The sequence below is a fragment of the Sus scrofa genome, chromosome 6 (genome assembly GCF_054392235.1).
Source record: "Sus scrofa isolate SSC_HxYL_T2T_F1_AM1 chromosome 6, Sscrofa_HxYL_maternal_Yorkshire_Landrace_v2.0, whole genome shotgun sequence".
NCBI classification, from domain to species: domain Eukaryota; kingdom Metazoa; phylum Chordata; class Mammalia; order Artiodactyla; family Suidae; genus Sus; species Sus scrofa.
Window position 1 is genome coordinate 90,665,195 of NC_139388.1, and position 18,775 is coordinate 90,683,969.

Sequence of the window (18,775 nt, forward strand, 5' to 3'; positions counted from 1 at the left end):
CAGCCCAACCTGGTTGGGCTGGACTGGAGGGAGAGGCCAGAGACAGGGCAGGCAGCCGGGAGGCCAGGTTGGGTGTGAAGAAGCAGCAATGAGTCTGTTCCCCACGTGTGGCTGGGGGTGAGACAGGACGGGCCCAGGGACCCCGATCAGGCTCCCCCAGCTGCAGCAAGCCAAGTTCGGCAGTCAGTCATCTATTCATTTATTAGGTATATTTTGAGCACCTGCTGTGTGCCCGGCATTGGTCCTGGGCATCATCAGGGAAACAGCTGTGAACAAGCAGACACGGTCCTCGCTTTGCCCAGACATGTAGATTCTAGTGGGGGAGACATGAACATAACAAGTAAAATAAAATTCAGTTTAGGTGGGAAAGCACAGGCCAGAAAAGAGGAATGACTTTCTCAGCATCACGCAGCAAGGTAGTGGTAGGGCCGGGGTTAGCTGGGGTGGGCTGCCTGGAGGCAGAGGGCTTGGCTGGCTTTGGGGGGCCAGAGGAAGGGTGTCGGGGTAGCGAGCAGCATGACAGGCCTGAGGTGGAGGAGGAGGTGTGTATCTGGGAGGTGGGGTAGTCAGCGACTCCGGAGGTGACCTTTCCTCTCCTTCTTCTTCACCTCCTCCTGCTGGGGGCCAGCTGTGCTACCACACTTTTTCCAGAATTCCTTGCCTTCTCCCCAACCTGCCATCCTCTCCCCTGGCTGGGGAACGGGCCCGGCCTGGCCTCTCAGACTTGGGCACCTTGGGTGATGGGGGGCCCCTCCTCGGTATCCTCAAGGTCCCAGTCGGCTTCTCCCTGGGCCTCCAGCAGGGACCTGCCCCTCCCCGTCTCTTGCCCAGCCGGGCCCACCTATCTCTGCTCTGCCTCCCCTGCTGGCATCACCCATTCTGGCCACTCCTGTGCTCCGTCCACTTCCATCTGCCTCTGGCCTAATATCTGTCTCTTTTGCTTTGTACTGTTCCCTCACTGGAATCATTAAGATTCGGATAAACCGTGAAGTAAGTATCTCTCTCCCCGTCTCCTCCTCCTCCTCCTCCTCCTCCTCGTCTGTCTGACCGGCTGTATCTCAGACGCTCACAGTCTCTGGCTGTCTCTCTCTCTGTCTCTGTCCTCCTTCCCCTCCACTTGTGCCCAACACCAACCGTCCATTTCAGCAGCCTGGCCAGGGGCCGCCCAGGGCTGAAGATTCAACACGATCCCTGTTGTAAATGATTCCTTCCATCCTCCTCTACCCCGAGATGGGCCGGCCGTGTTGGGGGGCCTCCCCAGTCCCCGTTCTTCACCAGCCACCACCTCTGTCTCCTCTGTGCCCAGCTCCCCTTCCCCATGAGTCCTCACTAGCCTCGCCGTCTGTGGGCCTGGGAGGGGTGGGGCCGGGTGGGGTGGGGAAGCTGCCCTGGGTGCCTTGTCTCCACTGCCTGGGGTGGTCAAGGCCTTCAAGGAAGCAAGGGTAGCCCCAGGCTGTCCCCCTAATACTGGTTTCCCTGGTGTTCAAATCCCTTTGTCATCAGTTTGCTTGAAATTGAGCCCTCACCACTCAGCCCTCAATTTAGCCCTAATTTAAATGTTTTATATTTGGGGAGCCGTTTGGGTATTATGTTAAAAAATTGTGCTGTGTTGGGGACTTATAAGATTAAAAAAAAAACCATAAAAACCCTAATTCATCTAGCAATCCTCTGATTTGATTTTTAATATATATTATTTTCATAATAGTTAATGCCTGATGGGATTGTTTGCTATTTGTTGGTATCTTTTTTGTTTTATCTTGTCTTTTTTCTTTTACAAATATATTTCTTGCTTTTTTATGATTGCAAAAATATAGTTCATTGTTGGATTTTCAGACAATACAGAGACATTGAATATATAATGTTGCATCTCCTGGAGATGACAGTTGTGCCCTAGACACCTTCTGCCTTATTTTGAGTTTGTTTAAACAGTTGAGGTGTTACCACTGTGGCACAGTGAGTGAAGGATCCAGCGTTGCTGCCGCTGTGGCATAGGTCGCGGTGGAGGCTTGGATTTGATCCCTGGTCTGGGAACTTCCATATGTCTCGAGTGCAGCTGAAAGAGAAAAAAACAAAAACAAATAAACAGTTGATTTATAAAGTTCCCATATGTAAATGGAATATGAGGCCCACACGATGCAGTGGATGTACTCAGCCCTAATGGGCTTTAAGGGCTGATGAATATAGGTCGTTACACTTTATATTGCAGTCTCCATATGACACACTGTCCCAACCATTTGGTTGTTATTGGATTCTCACAAAATGCCCTGAGAAGCCTTGACTGAATACATCTTCAAATGCCACTTAACTAAAGTGTCGTTGGCTGAGCATCTGCTCTGTGCTAGATACCTCGGGCACCTCATGTCATCTTTATCAAGTTGGGACCTGCATTTGGCGGAGGAGACAGTTGAGGCTTAGAAAGGTTAAGTGGCTGCCGCAGTGCCCTGTGGCTCTGGATTGGCAGAGCTGGGCCTGAAACCCAGCCTAGGCATGCCCACTATGGCTCAGCAGTAACGAATCTGACTAGTATCCATGAGGATGTGGGTTTGATTCCTGGCCTCGCTCATCGGGTTAAAGATCTGGTGTTGCTATGAGCTGTGGTGCAGGTCCCAGACCTGGATCAGATCCCTCATTGCTGTGGCTGTGGTCTAGGCCAGCAGCTGCAGCTCTGATTCAACCCCTAGCCTGGGAACTTCCATATGCTGCATGAGTGGCCGTAAAAAGCAAAACAAAGAAACAAACAAAACCCAGGCTAAATCTTCCACTCTTACATGAAACCATGCCTTTCTCCTTTCGAGGGGCATTTCGAGGGGCAGAGGGATGCCCTCGGGGTCTTTCCCACTGAGCAAGTGGTCAGCCCCCCGCCCTCCCACTCAGAGGTGCCTAGGCACCTAGGACTTGGCTTGGAGCGTGAGGACCCCTACTCTCTAATCCTGGTCTCTACAGTGGGTGTGCTCAAGGTGGTTTCCTTTAACATTTGAGCATTTAAAACTTCCCATTTCACTGTCCTCTGTGTGGCATAATTGCGCAGGAATGCACACATGCAATTAAAAAGGTAACATGCAGATATGGAAGGCCATCTGTCTAAAAACTTGTTCAGTGGTTTACTGTATGGACTGACTAGCGGTTGAGTGCTGGGCACTGGAGGGACAGAAACAGATGAATCAGAAGAGACCCTGGCTCCCATGTGAGTGTTGCAGGCAAACTGGTTTTAGGTGGGAGTCGCTTGTTCCCAGCTTGTCTAATGCTGGGGGTGGAGGCAGCCCTGACAGCATGTCTGCTGAGCTCCTCTACCTCCCCAGGAGTTCCCCTGAGGACTTAACGCAGAGGCAGTGGCTGAGGAGACAGTGGGAGGTAATTAGGTGGACCCAGAAAGGTCTGAGTGACTCAAGGGGGCTCTTCATCACTGGTAACTTTGTGTTTTGGCCATTTTCACGGGAACATGTTGATAAACAGCAGACTCTTTGAGGTGTGTGTCTTGCTGTTATCTTCATGTTCTAGAGGAGAACAGGGGCTTAGAGAGCAGAGAGCCTGGTTACTCAGTGTTTTTAGGCCCAGCCTTGGCACCTTCTGGGATCTGGCTGGAAATGCACAATCCTGGGCCCTGCCCCAGACCTTCTAAATCTGAAACTGCCTTTTTAAAAAAAAATTTTTCTTTCTTTTTTTTTTTTTTTTTTTTCTTTTGCTGCACCTGTGACATATGGAAGTTCCTGGGCCAGGGACTGAATCCAAGCCTCAACTGTGACCTCTGCTATAGCTATGGCAATCCCAGATCCTTTAACTCACTGTGCCAGGCCAGGGTTCGAACCCACACCTCTGCAGCAACATGAGCTGCTGCAGTCAGATTCTTAACTCACTGCACCACAGTGGGAACTCCCTGAACCTACCTTTTAACAAGATCTCCAAGAGATCTGTGTGCACATTAGAGGCTGAGAATTGCCGCTTAGGACCTAGAATCCACAGCTACTACTTAGCAGAGTTGCAACAGAGTCCCAGGTCAACGTGACCCTAAGACTCACATTCTTCACCGCTGTGATAAACCACCATGTGCCCAGAAATTCTTTTTTTTTTGTTTTTTGTTTTTTGTTCTTTAGGGCCTCGCTTGAGGCATATGGAAGTTCCCAGGCTAGGGGTCGAATCAGAGCTACAGCCGGTGGCCTATGCCACAGCCACAGCAACAAGGGATCTGAGCCATGTCTGTGACCTACACCACAGCTCACAGCAACGCCGGATTCTTAACCCACTGAGTGATGTCAGAGATCGAACCCGTGTCCTCATGGATCCTAGTTGGGTTCGTTAACCGCTGAGCCATGAAGGGAACTCCCTGTCCAGAAATTCTTGACATCCACCCCGTTTGGATCTCCAGGGGTGCTCAGTGACCTTTAAAGTGGTGCTACTAATAATGGCTACTCTTGATTAAGTCCTGGCTTGTGCTCGCCACAGCGCCCAGTCCTTGCTGTATGTTTATTCTTCACAACAGCCCTGGGAGGTACATACTATAATTATTCCGATTTTATAGATGTGAAAATACAGGCACAGAGACATAAAAGGATTTGCCTGAGGGCACACAGGGTAGAGCTGGGATTTAAACCTTGGCAGTTCGACGCTGCCCCTTGGGCCAGAGCAGTTGCTGGGATCCGAGTGGAGGGTGTGACGTGGAGGAAAATGGCCAAGCCTGGCTATTTTCTCTTGCACCAACCCTGCAGGACTTTTTATCTGTCCCACGTCACCCGCCCTGATTCTCTGGGTGTTTCTCGACAGCAAGACCTCATGGGCACAAGGTCCCCAGGGCCAAGTGGAGTCTGACTGGTTCTTCTTCTCAGCCTGAGGGCTCTGGGGATGGAGGATGAAGTAGCTCTTGGCCTCTCTTTTGTGGGAGATAATGTAGGTAAAGTGCTTAGCATAGTATGTGACCATAATAGAGCCTGAAAATATTTATTATTATTTTCATAAATAATAATTTTAATTACTTTTTATTTTTACTAACATTATTATTGATGTTGAAAAAGACTTGGAGTTCCCATGTGGCACAGTGGGTTAAGGACCTGATGTTATCACTTCAGTGGCTTGGGTTGCTGCTGTGGCTCAGGTTCAGTCCCCTGGCCAGGGACTTCCACATGCACAGCCAAAAAAAAAAAAAAAGATTTTAAAAAGCATTTTATCTAACGGCCATGAGTAACTCCTGTGCTCCTTAACTCCTAACCTGAAGCCTTCATCTGGCCACCCTGAGCTCTGGGGGCGGGGGTGGCGGAGGTAGTGGGGAGGGGCATTGCCCATTCTGGTCGCCCTGAGCGGGGCTGGGATAGCTGACAAGACCCGGCCTGGGGTCTGGGGTCGCTTAGGGCCTCTGGGACTTTGGGAATAGAGCAGGGTCACCCTGCAGTTTATTTGTTTCCAAACAGCAGCCAGGCTGTAAGCAGATTGTGGCTAATTATTTCCAGTTTCTGAATGGGGAGGCCCTCTAGGCCCATTAAGGAGTTGTGTCCTCCTTAGGGTCACGTGGCAAAGATGGGTTTAAGCCCAAGACACTGGTGTTCAGGCTCTGCTTCTTTCCTTACTTGGGGTGTGGGAGGACAGGGTCACCCTGGTCAGAAGGGTGGGGCACTTCCCTGGGGGGTGGATGCAGCTTCTGAGAGAGGAGGGCAGAGGGGACCTGAGCGATGAGGGGCTGTTCCCTGGGGTCTTAACACGCCCTCTTCTCCTGTTCCAGGGTTACCACAGGTCAAACCACTTCATAGCCACTCAAGGTACCTGGCACCTCTGCCCGTGTGCCCCCAGTGTGCTCAGTGCCCTCTGCCTGCCTGCCTGCCTCCCCTGCCAATTCTGCCTGGCTCCCCGTCTCCTTTCCATCTGTCTGTCTGTCTGTCTGAGCCCTGCTCTCTGGCTGGGTCTTCTGGAATCCAGCTGTCAGCCTCTGCCCCTCTTTGTGTCTGTGTCTCCCTGATGTGTGCCGTCCGCCTGCAACTCCCTGGTCTAGCTGTCTGTCTGGTTTGCATGCAGAGGGCCCACTCAGGCTCGCTCCTCATGGGTGTGCCTTATGCCTCTCGGTCTGGGGCCATCTGGGTCCCTGTGGCTGTGTCCCTGTGGCTGGTCCCTGTTACTGTCCATCTGTCTGTCCTGCCTGGAGACTTGTGCTGTGGCCGCCACCTCTGCCTCCAGGATGACCGGTTTCCAGGCGGGCCCACCCTCATCATACCCACCCCCAGGGCCCAACAGGCCTGAGTTGGCAGTTGGTGGGGTGTGTGGTGTGGAGCAGTGGTGCGCTGGCCCTGGGTGGAGACCTGGGCTCGGGACAAGCACCCTCTGTGCCTTCAGGGCCAAAGCCCGAGATGGTCTACGACTTCTGGCGCATGGTGTGGCAGGAGCACTGTTCCAGCATTGTCATGATCACCAAGCTGGTGGAGGTGGGCAGGGTAAGCGGGGCCGTGGGGGAGGGGCGTGGTGGGCCAGGGGGCAGTGAAAAGCCCACTCAGCCTGACCCTGGGGACTCCAGGTGAAGTGCTCGCGGTACTGGCCAGAGGACTCGGACATGTACGGGGACATCAAGATCACGCTGGTGAAGACGGAGACTCTAGCCGAGTATGTTGTGCGCAGCTTTGCCCTGGAGCGGGTGAGTCTCCTGTCATCACCGTCACCGTGACTGGGTCCCTCCCAGGGTGCCTGAGAGGTAGGGCAGAGCCCACCTCCCCCAGGCCACGTGGAGGGTGGGGAGGGCAGCACTGCATCCCAGCAGGGCAGCTACTTGGGAACTGCTGGGAGCACATTGGAGGGATGGAAAGGTAGCCATCTTTGCTGGCAACTAAGAGGAAGTCGAGGTGACGAGGTGAAAGCTGCCAGGTGTTGGTCCTGTTCTGTCCTGGGCACTGAGCTAAGCCTGTTGCACCTACTGACCCAGCCCTGGAAAGCTCTGTGGGATTAGGTGTTTACCATTAGGCCCATTTTAAAGATAAGGAGAGTGAGGCTCAGAGTGGTGACATCACTCATGAGAATCTACAGGGCCAGGGATGGCCAAGGCCTCTTGTCCCTGGTCCCATGTAATCCTCTGAAAGTCCTCAGAGGAAAGATAGTTTTCTCCCTTTGAAGGAAGACCCAGAAAGTCAAAATGATCTCCTAGGGCTGTTGACTAACAGAGGTAATAGTGGTGGGTGATTAATAGCACAGGTTTGCCGTCAGGCAGATCCCGGCCCAGCTCCTGTGTACTATCTGTCTTGTCTGACCTCAGGCAAGCAGTTTCGCCTCTTTAAGCCCTGGTTTTCTTTATTGTTCCACTGAGTCATTAATACCACTTCCTAAGTCTTATTGGGGTGAACTGAGTTCCTACGGTGAGAGGCTTACCACAGTGCCTGGTACACAGGAAGTGTCTCATAGATGCCAGCAGTGACTCTGACTGTTACCACTCATTTTTTTTTTTTTTTTCTTCTCCTTTTTTAGTGCTGCACCCCGGCCTATGGAACTTCCTAAGCTAGGGGTCGAATTAGAGCTACAGCTGCTGGCCTATGCCACAGCCACAGCAATTTGGGATCTGAGTCGCATCTGCGACCTACACCACAGCTTATGGCAGTGCTGGATCCTCAACATGCTAAGTGAGGCCAGGGATTGAACCTGCATCCTCATGGATCCTGATTGGGTTCATTAATCACTGAGCCAAGAAGGGAACTCCCTTGTTACCAGTCACTCTTGTCTCCCCAGAGAGGCTACTCTGCCCGCCACGAGGTCCGCCAGTTCCACTTCACGGCGTGGCCGGAGCACGGCGTCCCCTACCATGCCACAGGGCTGCTGGCCTTCATTCGGCGCGTGAAGGCCTCCACCCCTCCAGATGCTGGGCCCATTGTCATCCACTGCAGGTGGGGTGCTGGGGACCCCAGGGAGGAGAGGGGCTGGGATGGGGTTATTCAGAGTCCCTAAAGGAGGCTGGACTTGGGTCCATCCTGCTTGGGGACAGAGGACAGGGGAGAATGACCCCTAGGGACCCTTTGCCATTTGAGCTTTGGATCTGGGGTTGTCACCCTCATACGCTTCCCAAGACTTGTGGAGACCCTTCATCCAGTGGCCAAGGAGGGGCTGGAGACATGGAAGCGGTGAGGGGGTGGTGAGGTGCCAGGCAGGACTGCGTTCCATTTGCTTCCATTCAGTAAGTGTGCATGGCACACCTGCGTGCTAGGCTTGGCCCAGGTGGTGGGAAGGTCTTTGCCTTCTCTCCTCCAAACCCAGGGGGCTTTTCTCACCCCTTGGCCTTCATGCCCTCTGCAACTTTTTTTTTTTTTTTGCTTTTTGCTTTTTAGGACTGCACCCGCAGGATATGGAAGTTCCCAGGCTAGGGGTCCAATCAGAGCTACGGCTGCTGGCCTACACCATAGCCATAGCAACATGGGATCTGAGCTGAGTCTGTGACCTACACCGTAGCTCATGGCAATGCCGGATCCTTGACCCACTGAGGGAGGCCAGGGATCCAACCCACAACCTCATGGTTCCTAGTCGGATTCGTTTCCACTGCGCCATGACGGGAACTCCACGCCCTTTGCAACTTTGACCTCTGCTCCTTCCTTTCCCAGCTCCTGCCGTGGTTGGCTGTGGACCCAGTTATGCTTTATCTCTCTGCTCTGCTTCATCCTTGCTCTTCATCTTCCTCTTGCCTCTTTTTAAAATTTTTATTTATTATTTATTTTTTTAGTAGAAAAAGTTGTCGTTTTGTTTTTTGCTGCTTTTTTTTTTTTTTTCTTTTTCCCTGTCCTTTGTCTTTTCAGGGCCGCACCCGTGGCATATAGAGGTTCCCAGGCTAGGGGTCCAATTGGAGGTATTGCTGCCAGCCTACACCACTGCCACAGCAACACGGGATCCGAGCCATGTCTGCCACCTGCACTACAGCTCATGGCAATGCCGGATCCCTAACTCACTGAGTAAGGCCAGGTATTGAACCCGCCTCCTCATGGATGCCAGTAGGGTTTGTTAATCACTAAGCCATGACAGAACTCCTTTGCCTCTTTTTAAAATGTTTTTTTTTTTTTTTCTGGCCTCCCTGTGGCATATGGAGGTCCTGGACCAGGGATCAGATCTGAGCTGCAGTTGCCACCTAAGCCCAAGCTGCGGCAATGCCAGATCCTTAACCCACTGTGCCAGGCCAGGGATCGAACGTGCATCCCAGTGCTCCCAAGATGGCACTGATCCCATTGTGCCACAGCGGGAACTCCGCTTTTGCCTCTTAACTGTCTCTAACCCCTACTCCTCTGACCCTGTGGAGAGCTTAACCTCTGACCCTGTAGTTTTGGGGGATCCCCTGGGCCCACAAGTCCTTAGCCTCTGTATCTTGTCCCGGCTTCTCTACTTGGATTCTTATCAGCTCCCAAATGGCCACACAGTAGGCCCATTCCTTTCCCTGCCCTGCCACCCCCAAACCAGCTTCCCTTTGATTTCTTTAGGACTCTAAGATAGTATTTCTATTTATTTATTTTTAATTTTTTTGCTGTGCCCATGACATAAGAAAGTTCCTGGCCCAGGGATTGAACCAGAGCCACTGCAGAGCCAACTCTGGATCCTTAATCCACTGTGCCACAGTGGGAACTCCTGAGATAATCTTTTTAAGATACAATTTCATTAATGTAAAATATACTTAAAGCAAAGTGCACAAATAATGAGTGCATTATGTAATTAAGAATTTTCACAAACTCACTGTGAAGTAACCAGCACTGCTCAGATCAAGAAACAGAACGTTGGAGTTCCCGTTGCGGCTCAGTGGTTAATGAATCTGACTGGGAACCATGAGGTTGCGGGTTCGATCCCTGGCCTTGCTCAGTGGGTTAAGGATCCGGCATTGCCGTGAGCTGTGGTGTAGGTCACAGATACGGCTCGGATCTGGCGTTGCTGTGGCTCTGGCATAGGCTGCGGCTATAGCTCTGATTGGACCCCTAGCCTGGGAACCTCCATATGCCATGGGTGCGGCCCTAGAAAAGGCAAAAAGACCAAAAAAGAAAAAAGAAACAGAACATTAACAGAACCCAGAAGCCCCTGGAGCCCCCTTCTGGTTTGTGCTGCCCCCCACCTCCAGAGCGATCACGATCCTGACTTTTAAACCGTAGATTCATTTTGCATGCTTTGAACTTTGTATAAATGGAATCATAGAGCTTTTTGGAGTCTGACTTTCCTTTAACCTTATGTTTGTAAGGTTCATCCATATTGTATCATATTCCACTGGGTGAATAAAGCACAGTGTGTTTACCCATTCTGCTGTGGGTGGGCATTTGGGCAGTTTCCAACGTTGAGCTAGTATGAAGAGTGCTTCTAAGGAGGTTCTATTACATCTTTTGGCCGACACACACACGCATTCCTGGGAGGTGTGTACGTAGGAGTGGAATTGCTCTGTGTGAATATTCAGCTTTACCAGATACTGCAAATGGTTTTCCAAGGTGGTTGCATTAATTCAAGCGCCCAGCAGTGGTGTGTGGGGACCCAGTGGCTACGTGTCATGGCCGCCGCCTTGCTACCCCATGGTCAAGCTGAGATTTCAGTGTCCTCTTTGTCTTCTTCCCATCTTTTCAACTCTGCTCAGCCTGGTACTGAATGAGAGGATCCCAGAGGTGGGTCCAGCCCAGCCGGGCTCTTGAGGAGCTCCCAGTCCCTTAGGGAGGTGGCCACATAAACAATGACGACAGAGCAGGAAGGGGGTTTTGGGAAAAGCCTGGGAGCTCAAAAGAATATCTCCTGGAGGCTCCATCGAGTATGTGAGTGGGTATGAGTGTGTAGGGCTTTGAAGATTTGGGGACCTCCAGGGAAGCCAGAACATTCTTGGATTGATGTTCTCCAAGCACCACCTTTGTTCTTCTCCCCGAGTCAAAGCGGCCAAGTTGGGGTTGCTCTCACATCTGCCTTCTCCCTCGCCTTTCTTTCTTCTCCTTCCCAAGGCCCAGCCCTGGCTCAGTCCTCTGTTACATTTCCAGCTGCCTTCTCCCTGGCTCCTCTTGTGTCCCCCGTCCCCTGTGTGGTGTAGATTTGGCCAGGTGCCTGCCCTAGGCGCGCTGCTCTCTCCCTCTGCTTGGTCCCAAGCTCCTTCCTTAAGGCCCTGACCTGGCCGGGCTGCTCTCTCCCCAGCGCGGGCACTGGCCGCACAGGTTGCTACATTGTCCTGGATGTGATGCTGGACATGGCGGACTGTGAGGGTGTCGTGGACATTTACAACTGTGTGAAGACCCTCTGCTCCCGGCGCGTCAACATGATCCAGACTGAGGTGAGGGTGCAGCCCTCTCCCCACTTCTTCTCCGGGACTAGGGTCCCTTGTGCAGGAGCTCGAAGCGGGGCAGTGTGTTGGACGGGTGTCCTAGGATTTCCCCTTGTTCTTTTGTGTCCTTGAACTTGGCCTGCCGGCCTCTCAGGGTCTTCCCAGACTCAGCTCCACTGTGTTCGGTTGGGTGAGGAGGTCAAGGAGCACTGGGCCAAGGTCATAGGTTCTGCAGTCAAGACATAACGCATGCTGGCTTTGTCTCCTCACTAGATATGTCACCTTGGGTTGTCCCCTCACCTTCAGAGCTTCTCATAGGGCGATTATAGGGATGGGATATGATGTAAGTGAGCAAACTTAGCCATGAAGGTCGGTTCACATATAGGTGGCCCAACCTGAGGTCACGTGGTTGGCCGCCACCTCAGAACTCCCCAGCCTCAACCTTGAGCTTGCCTCCCCGGCCACTACCCCCAAATCCCTGGCTTTTGGTCCCTTCTGGGTTCCTCATATTCTCACCTCCTGTTCCAGGAGCAGTACATCTTCATCCACGATGCAATCCTGGAGGCCTGCCTGTGTGGGGAGACCACCATCCCTGTCAGTGAATTCAAGGCTACCTACAAAGAGATGATCCGCATTGACCCTCAGAGTAATTCTTCCCAGCTGCGGGAGGAGTTCCAGGTGGGGCATGAGTGTGTGTGTGGGTGAGTGAGTGAGCATTTGTGCATGTGTGTGTGTCTGTGTGTTTGTGTGTGGTGTATTGGGAGGTCCTCGGTGCTGTGGGAGTCACTGCGAGCCAAGCAGGATGGACAGAGTTGGGCTACCAGGAGGGATTTTGAGACAGTGGAGGAGGTGGTACATCTTAGAGATTAAGAGCCCAGGCTTTGAGGTCAGATAAACCTGAGTTCAAAGCCTGCCTTTGCCTAGTTAAGAGCTGTGAATAACCTCGCTAAGCCTCAGTTTTCTTACCCAACAAAGAAGAAGATAGCTAATATTGCCCTTGCAGTGTTTGTCTTCCTTATGATTCTTTTGCTTGCAAGTGACAAAGATCCAGCTCAGTGGCTCTTGTAACTAAAAAGTCTGTGGATGGTCCAGCTTCATTTATGGCTGGAACCAGGGTCTCAAATGATGATGCCAAGATTTGGTCTCGTCCATTTTTGGTTTCATGCTCCTCTGTTTTTGGCTTCTTTCTCAGATCCACACCCTGGCCCCCGTCATCTTTGCTGTCAAGAGACTCTAAAAGGGGGTACTTCCTGCTCCCAATAGCCCCCCCAAAAGTCCCAGGCCAGACTCTCATGAGCCCATTTCTGAGCCAGTCACTGGGACCAGAGAGATGGAGCCCAGTGATTGGCCCATGTGTGGTTCTGGGGGCGGGGCAGGTCGCTCTGTCACATGACTAGGATGGGAGAAGCCTGGTTCTTAGGAGAAATTGGAATGTGGCCACTGGGTGGGGAGAGACCCAGATGTTCTTTCCACTCCGGGGTTCCTATGAGGGTTCAGAGGCACATGCCGGGTGCCTGGTGCTCTAGAACTGGCACAGAGTGATGACACAGGAGGTGCTGCACTGATTCTTGGAGGAGGATGCTGATCTCTGGGGATCACGTTAGGGAGCCCCAAGCAAGAGAAAGAAAGAAAGACTCTGTGAATCAAGGTGCGTGAGGCTCGAAGGTGGGAGGGAGGGGACCCAGTGTCCTTGGCTTGCTGTTGTGCCCGGTGTTCCTTGACAGGGCTGTGACTGTGGAAGGGGACCACCAGTGCCCAGTCCCCAGAGTCCGCTTTGCGGAAGATGTGGGGTTTGACTTCTTCTTCTCTTTTTTTGTATTTTGTCTTTTTTTTTAGGGCCGTTCCGGTGGCATATGGAGGTTCCCAGGATAGGGGTCTAATTGGAGCTGTTGCTGCCGGCCTACGCCAGAGCCACAGCAACACCAGATCCGAGTCGCATCTGCAGCCTACACCACAGCTCACGGCAATGCCAGATCCTTAACCCACTGAGTGAAGCCAGGGATCAAACCCGCAACTTCATGGTTCCTAGTTGGATTCGTTTCCGCTGTGTCATGACGGGAACTCCGGGTTTGACTTCTTAAAAGCACTTAGCAATAATCCTCACGGTGCCTCTGTGTATTGAAGGCTGTGCATGCGTCAGGCTTGATATTATCTCATTTCTTCCTCCTCGCACCTCCTCGAGGTAGGCATATCACTCTCCCATTTTATAGTTGAGGAGAAACAGGCTGAGAGATACAGTAGCTTATCTAAAGCTACGCAGGTGGTGAGGAGGCCAACTGTAGTCTCCAGAGCTCTGTCCACGCCCTGCACAGCCTGGGTACCTCCCTCTCTCCCTTCTCTCTGGACCTCAGTTTCTTCATATGCGGTATGGGTCCCATAACCCAGCCCAGTCTACTTCATGGGGCTGGGAGGAGGCCCTGCAAACACAGGACATCACCTCCCTGTCCTCTTCCCACTCCTGGTAGACATTGAACTCGGTCACACCACCGCTGGACGTGGAGGAGTGCAGCATCGCCTTGCTGCCCCGGAACCGGGACAAGAACCGCAGCATGGACGTCCTGCCGCCTGACCGCTGCCTGCCCTTCCTCATCTCCACTGACGGGGACCCCAACAACTACATCAACGCGGCCCTGACTGATGTGAGGGTGCGGGGGTGGGATGGGCCCTGGGATTTCCCCACCCAACAGTGTCTGGGAGGGTCCAGGAGGCAGGGGAATGGAGCTGAGGGCTTTGGTTGGGGGGACCTTGTGGCTTTCTGGGCTCCAAGTCCATGGCACCCTCATCCCTCAAGGATCTTCCATTCAGGGCACTTAAGCCAGTACTCCCCCTCGGGTATTATCCTTGGCCTGTGTTGGGGTCTGGATGGTGGAGTTCAGGCAGGGCTCTCTCCAGGGTCAGGCCCGGTAGAGCCTGGGGTGGGATGAATGATTCAGGGACTTTGGCTGGGGAGGCTGGGAGTGGGACTTGAGACCTGGTGTCTGGAGCCCGGTGACCTTGTCCTAGGGTGGTTGAGCCTGAGCCTACTTGGAACCTGGCCTGGAATAGTGTCTTATTCCCTGGGCCCACCCTGGCCATAGTCTGAGGGCTCAGGAGCCATCTAGAAGCCCCTCGCCCTGCTCCCAGCTCAGCTCCCCCCCGCCCCCCCCCGTCTTATTGGGTGTTGCAAGCAGAGCAAGGACTTTAGGACTCAGTAACTCCGAGGTCCTGCTGCCTGTGGGGGATGAGCTTGTAAATATCCCCCTATTCCTTCCCAAACTGGAACCAGTTGAGAGAGAGGTACAGGGGACAGACAGGTGGAGGTCAAAATGTTACCTTTCAGAAAACCACGGTGACACTGGGGAATGTGACGTTAGCAATGGGGCTAAGTGTCCTGGCCGCTCCCTCATGCCTCAGGCAGGCAGACCTGTCCTCCTGGACACAGCTGTCCACCCAGGGGCCCCCGACTCCATCAGGGACAGATCTTTACGTGTGACAGGGAGCAGCAGCATTTGGATGCACACCTTCTGAGGACGGGGCTGAGCTGAGCACACTTAGTCCTTAGTCCTCACAAAGGTGGACCGAGGCCAGGTGTGTCCCCACTGGATGTCCCTGCACCTGGAGATGAGAGATGTGGGGAGGGAGGTTCCCCCACCGCAGGGATGAGGGGGACGGGCCTCTCTCAGTCCGGTTCCTGGCCAGAGCCCCTTGGCACGACGGTGCAGGGAACAGTGGGGTTTCTCCAAAGGGGGAAAGCTCCCACACCTGCTTCCCCCCCGGCGGGGGGGGGGGGCTTCTGGCAGTGAGCTAAAGGCACAGTGAGGAGCCCCAGCCACTGAAGGGAGTGAAAGGGGAGGGGGCCAGGGTCCTGGAGAGGTGGCCTGGGCTGCTGGAGAATTTGGACAGGGACATGGGAGTCTGTGACCCCCCTCTCAGCGTACTCTCTGGCCTCAGCCTGCCCGTCTGCCCGGGAGTCGGGGGTGGGGTGGAAAGGAGGCTCTCTGAGGTCCCAAGAGTCTCTGAGCTGGGGGACTCCCTGGGCCTGGGTGGGAAGGGCCTGTCAGATGGAGAAGCTTTCCTGGGGCCGTGACACCTCATAGGGTTGGTGTCAGCCACGCAGAGCCTGTTGGCTCCTGATCCAGGAGGCCCAGATTCATGGGTTGTAGGAGCCTGTCTGGGGTCAGCTGGGCTCAGTCAAGGGGTGTTAAGTTTGCAGGGAGTCCCACTGGGCACCCAGGCCTGAGTGTTGGAGTCTGGCTGGGCTCGGCCTCGAGGAGCTGCCAGTCAGGGAGCCTTCAGTGAGTCCTGGGGATGGGATTGTCGGCGAAGAGCATCCAGAGAGGGAAGGGGACATGGCACAGGTGGAACAAGGCAGGATGCCAGGAGGAGACTTGGGGCTGGAGTACTAAAACAGGGAAGGCTGGTGCCAGCCCGCCAGCAGGGCGAGGTCAGGAGTGGGGAGCAGAGTCAAGGCTGGTCAATGGTCTGGGCTCCTGGGTTGTGGTCTCAGAACTTTCATTCATGGAGTTGGAAAGGACCAAGAGACTTATTTCTTCAAAAATGTTTATTGAACCCCCCTACAAAGTTTTAGGCACAAGCCATACCCTAAAATCTCTGCTCTCCTGTACTTTGCATTTGGGGAATGGATTGATACAGTCAACAAACAAATAAAAAATGGAATGTCAGTCACTGGTAATTTCCACAAAAAGCAACCAGGCAGAAGTATTTAATATGGGTTTCAGGGTATATGTGAAGCTATTTTTTTTTTTTTTTTTGCTTTTTGGGGCTGCACCCATGGCATATAGAAGTTCCCAGGCTAGGGGTCAAATCGGAGCTATAGCTGCTGGCCTACACCACAGCTACAGCAACGTAGGATCCAAGCCTTGTCTGTGACCTACACCACAGCTCATGGCAACACTGGACCGTTAACCCACTGAGTGAGGCCAGGGATTGAACCTGCATCCTCATGGATCCTGGTTGGGTTATTTACCACTGAGCCATGACGGGAACTCCATGTGTGAGGCTATTTGTGATGAGTTGGTAAAGAGGGCCTCTTTGAAGAGATGAAGTTAAAGACCAGAAGGAAGTGAGGGAGAGAGCCATGTATATACTCAGGAAATTTGTTCCAGGCAACAGGAGTAACAAGTGCAAAGGCCCTGAGGCAGGGAGCAAGCTTGGCCGGCCCCTGCCTACCCCGCTCAAGCTCCCATTGGGAACCTTTGGCTGTTCAGCTGCTGGGGGTCACGGGCTTGGGCATTAGAGGCCTGGGGGCTCACCCTGTCAACCGAGGCCTCTGTGTTGCCAGCCAACCTCTAAATTGGGCCCCTGAAGCAGCCTGGCCCTGTGGGGTGGAGCTGTGGTGGGCGGAGTGGGAGGACAGCCTCGGGCAGAGGTGGTGGACGCCCCGCTGGGTCCTGGTTTCGTTGCAGAGCTACACACGGAGCGCAGCCTTCATCGTGACCCTGCACCCGCTGCAGAGCACCATACCCGACTTCTGGCGGCTGGTCTACGACTACGGGTGCACCTCCATCGTCATGCTCAACCAGCTGCACCAGTCCAACTCCGCCTGGGTGAGGGCCGTGCTGGGCGGGCAGGCTGGCTGCCTGCTGCCCAGGACCTCATATGTTCAAGGGCACACCTCAAAAGCCAGTGTTGGCTCCCAGCTCTGCCACCTCCTTGCTGGGTGACCTTAGACGGGTCCTGCTCCTTCCCAGAGCCTTGGTTTCCCGGCCTATAAAACGAGGCTCAGACTGGAGAGAACTAGCTGCTCTTGATGGAGCGCCTGATACATGCCAGGGACTCTGCTTTGTACTTGTGGGCTTCATGTGAGAAAATTAAGACCCAGACAGGTGAAGTGGCTTCTCCAAGGTCACATAGCTGGGAAGTGGCAGAGCGATGCCCCTTACCCTGGGCTGCCTCCTTCCAGAGCCTCTGCTTCTTCAGTCACTCAACGAAACTGCCCATTATGGTGTTATGGGGGCCTATGAGCCAGAGTAGAATTCCAGCTTCTGTACTCTCTGTTAATCTAGGGTAAGTTAATTTATCTCTTTGAGCCTCAGTTTCCTTCTCTGTGAAATGGGGACTGTCACCACACCTGTTCTCTCATGGGTTATTGTCAGGACAGTGTGAGATACATGTAGGATGCTTAGCAGGGGCTTAGTACATGGGAGGGATGAAGATGAGGGTGACAGTCGCTTTTGAGATTGGTCCAGACACTGGCTCCGTGATCTCAGCTATCCTCCTTTCCTTCTAGGGCTCCCAAAGCTGGACCTCCTGGGAGGCACAGATGCCCAACCTTCTAGCCTTACATGACCAGATCCTCAGGGCCCCTGAGCCCCTGCCTGTCCTGGCCCCCCAGCCCTCCCAGCCTAGGAGGTCAGGATGGATTTGCTATAAAACGAGCATGATAGCCTCTTTTTTTTTTGGTCTTTTTATTTTCCCTTTCTAGGGCTGCTCCTGCAGCATATGGAGGTTCCCAGGCTAGGGAACCACAGCAATGCGGGATCTGAGCTGCGTCTGCGACCCACATCACGGCTCGCGGCAACACTGGGTCCTTAACCCACTGAGCAAGACCAGGGATTGAACCCATAACCTCATGGTTCCTAGTCGGATTCGTTAGCTACTGAGCCAAGATGGGAACTCCGAGCATGATAGCCTCTTAATGGCCACCTGGAGAAGATTGTTAACTATTTTTTTCAGGTCAGGCACTTGGTATAAATGACAAGGACTATAAGGTAATGGGCTCCAGCACCTGGGCAGGGATCTAGAGGAATCCCATGCAGCGAGAGCCCACCTTTGCTAAGATGGAAGGAAAGGACCCAGAGGGAGGCCCACACGGACATCATTCACTGGTCACCCATTTGCTCATTCATTCAACCACCATTCCCCACGGGCCACTCCTTGTCAGGCCCTGCAGCTTGCTGGGGAGACAGAAGGAGAACACACAGCCCCTCCCAGATCTCACGGTCCAGGGGGAAGCAGGTACCTGACACCAGAGCAAGAGGGCTGTCATGGATGGAGCTGGCACAGGGACAAAGAGGAGCTTGGGGGATGATGCATCAAGGAGGGCTTCCTGGAGGAGGTAATATCTGAGCTGGAATGTGTAGGAAGGGTAGAGTTAACTAGGTGAAGAGGTGGGGGATGAGTGGTCCCTGAGAGGGAGCAGCATGTGCAAAGGCTTGATTGCAGAGCTGCCAGGATCCCTGGCAGAAGAGGCACATGGTGTTCTGTCTTTGTGGTCCGAGAGGGAGGCAGGTGGAGCATGGTGTGGTCTGGGAGAAGCTTAAGGACCATTTCACAGATGGAGAAACTGGGGCCCAGAGAAAAGACGAGCCTTATTAGAGGGCTACTAGAAGCCGGGGCCTCGGACCAATTGCCCTGGGGCCCCATGTATGTATGTGCGTGGGGACTATGCCTCCTCTGTCCCTCCACTGTCTTAAGTCTGTGCCCTGGAGGGGGTACATTTAGGACCCTGATTCCACGGAGGGGTTCCTAGGGCGGCACAGGTCGCAGCACAGGACACCCCACGTCTGTGATGCTGGAGGGCAGAGGCAGCAAGAGAGAAGACTGTGGGGCAAAGTGGGGGGCCAGGGT

The 18,775-nt window shown here is 53.5% G+C and overlaps 1 protein-coding gene across 20 annotated transcripts in view; it reads left to right on the forward strand.

Annotated features, from left to right (window-relative positions):
* Positions 1–18,775, forward strand: part of PTPRU (protein tyrosine phosphatase receptor type U) — a 90,379-nt gene that overhangs the window by 67,746 nt on the left and 3,858 nt on the right. For 8 of the 20 annotated variants that reach the window (XR_014807360.1, XR_014807362.1, XR_014807364.1 and 5 more), the window contains 8 exons: positions 5,708–5,744; positions 6,313–6,410; positions 6,491–6,607; positions 7,687–7,841; positions 11,080–11,215; positions 11,735–11,884; positions 13,672–13,845; positions 16,612–16,752. Coding sequence is in view for 14 of the 20 variants with exons in the window: in XM_021095728.2 (XP_020951387.2) it covers positions 5,708–5,744; positions 6,313–6,410; positions 6,491–6,607; positions 7,687–7,841; positions 11,080–11,215; positions 11,735–11,884; positions 13,672–13,845; positions 16,612–16,752 (1,008 nt within the window). In the remaining 6 variants the exon portion in view is untranslated. Of the gene's footprint in view, positions 1–972; positions 991–4,256; positions 5,140–5,707; positions 5,745–6,312; positions 6,411–6,490; positions 6,608–7,686; positions 7,842–11,079; positions 11,216–11,734; positions 11,885–13,671; positions 13,846–16,611; positions 16,753–18,775 lie in introns of those variants that run through there. The other 12 variants (XM_021095724.2, XM_021095730.2, XM_021095729.2 and 9 more) reach the window with 4 other exon arrangements.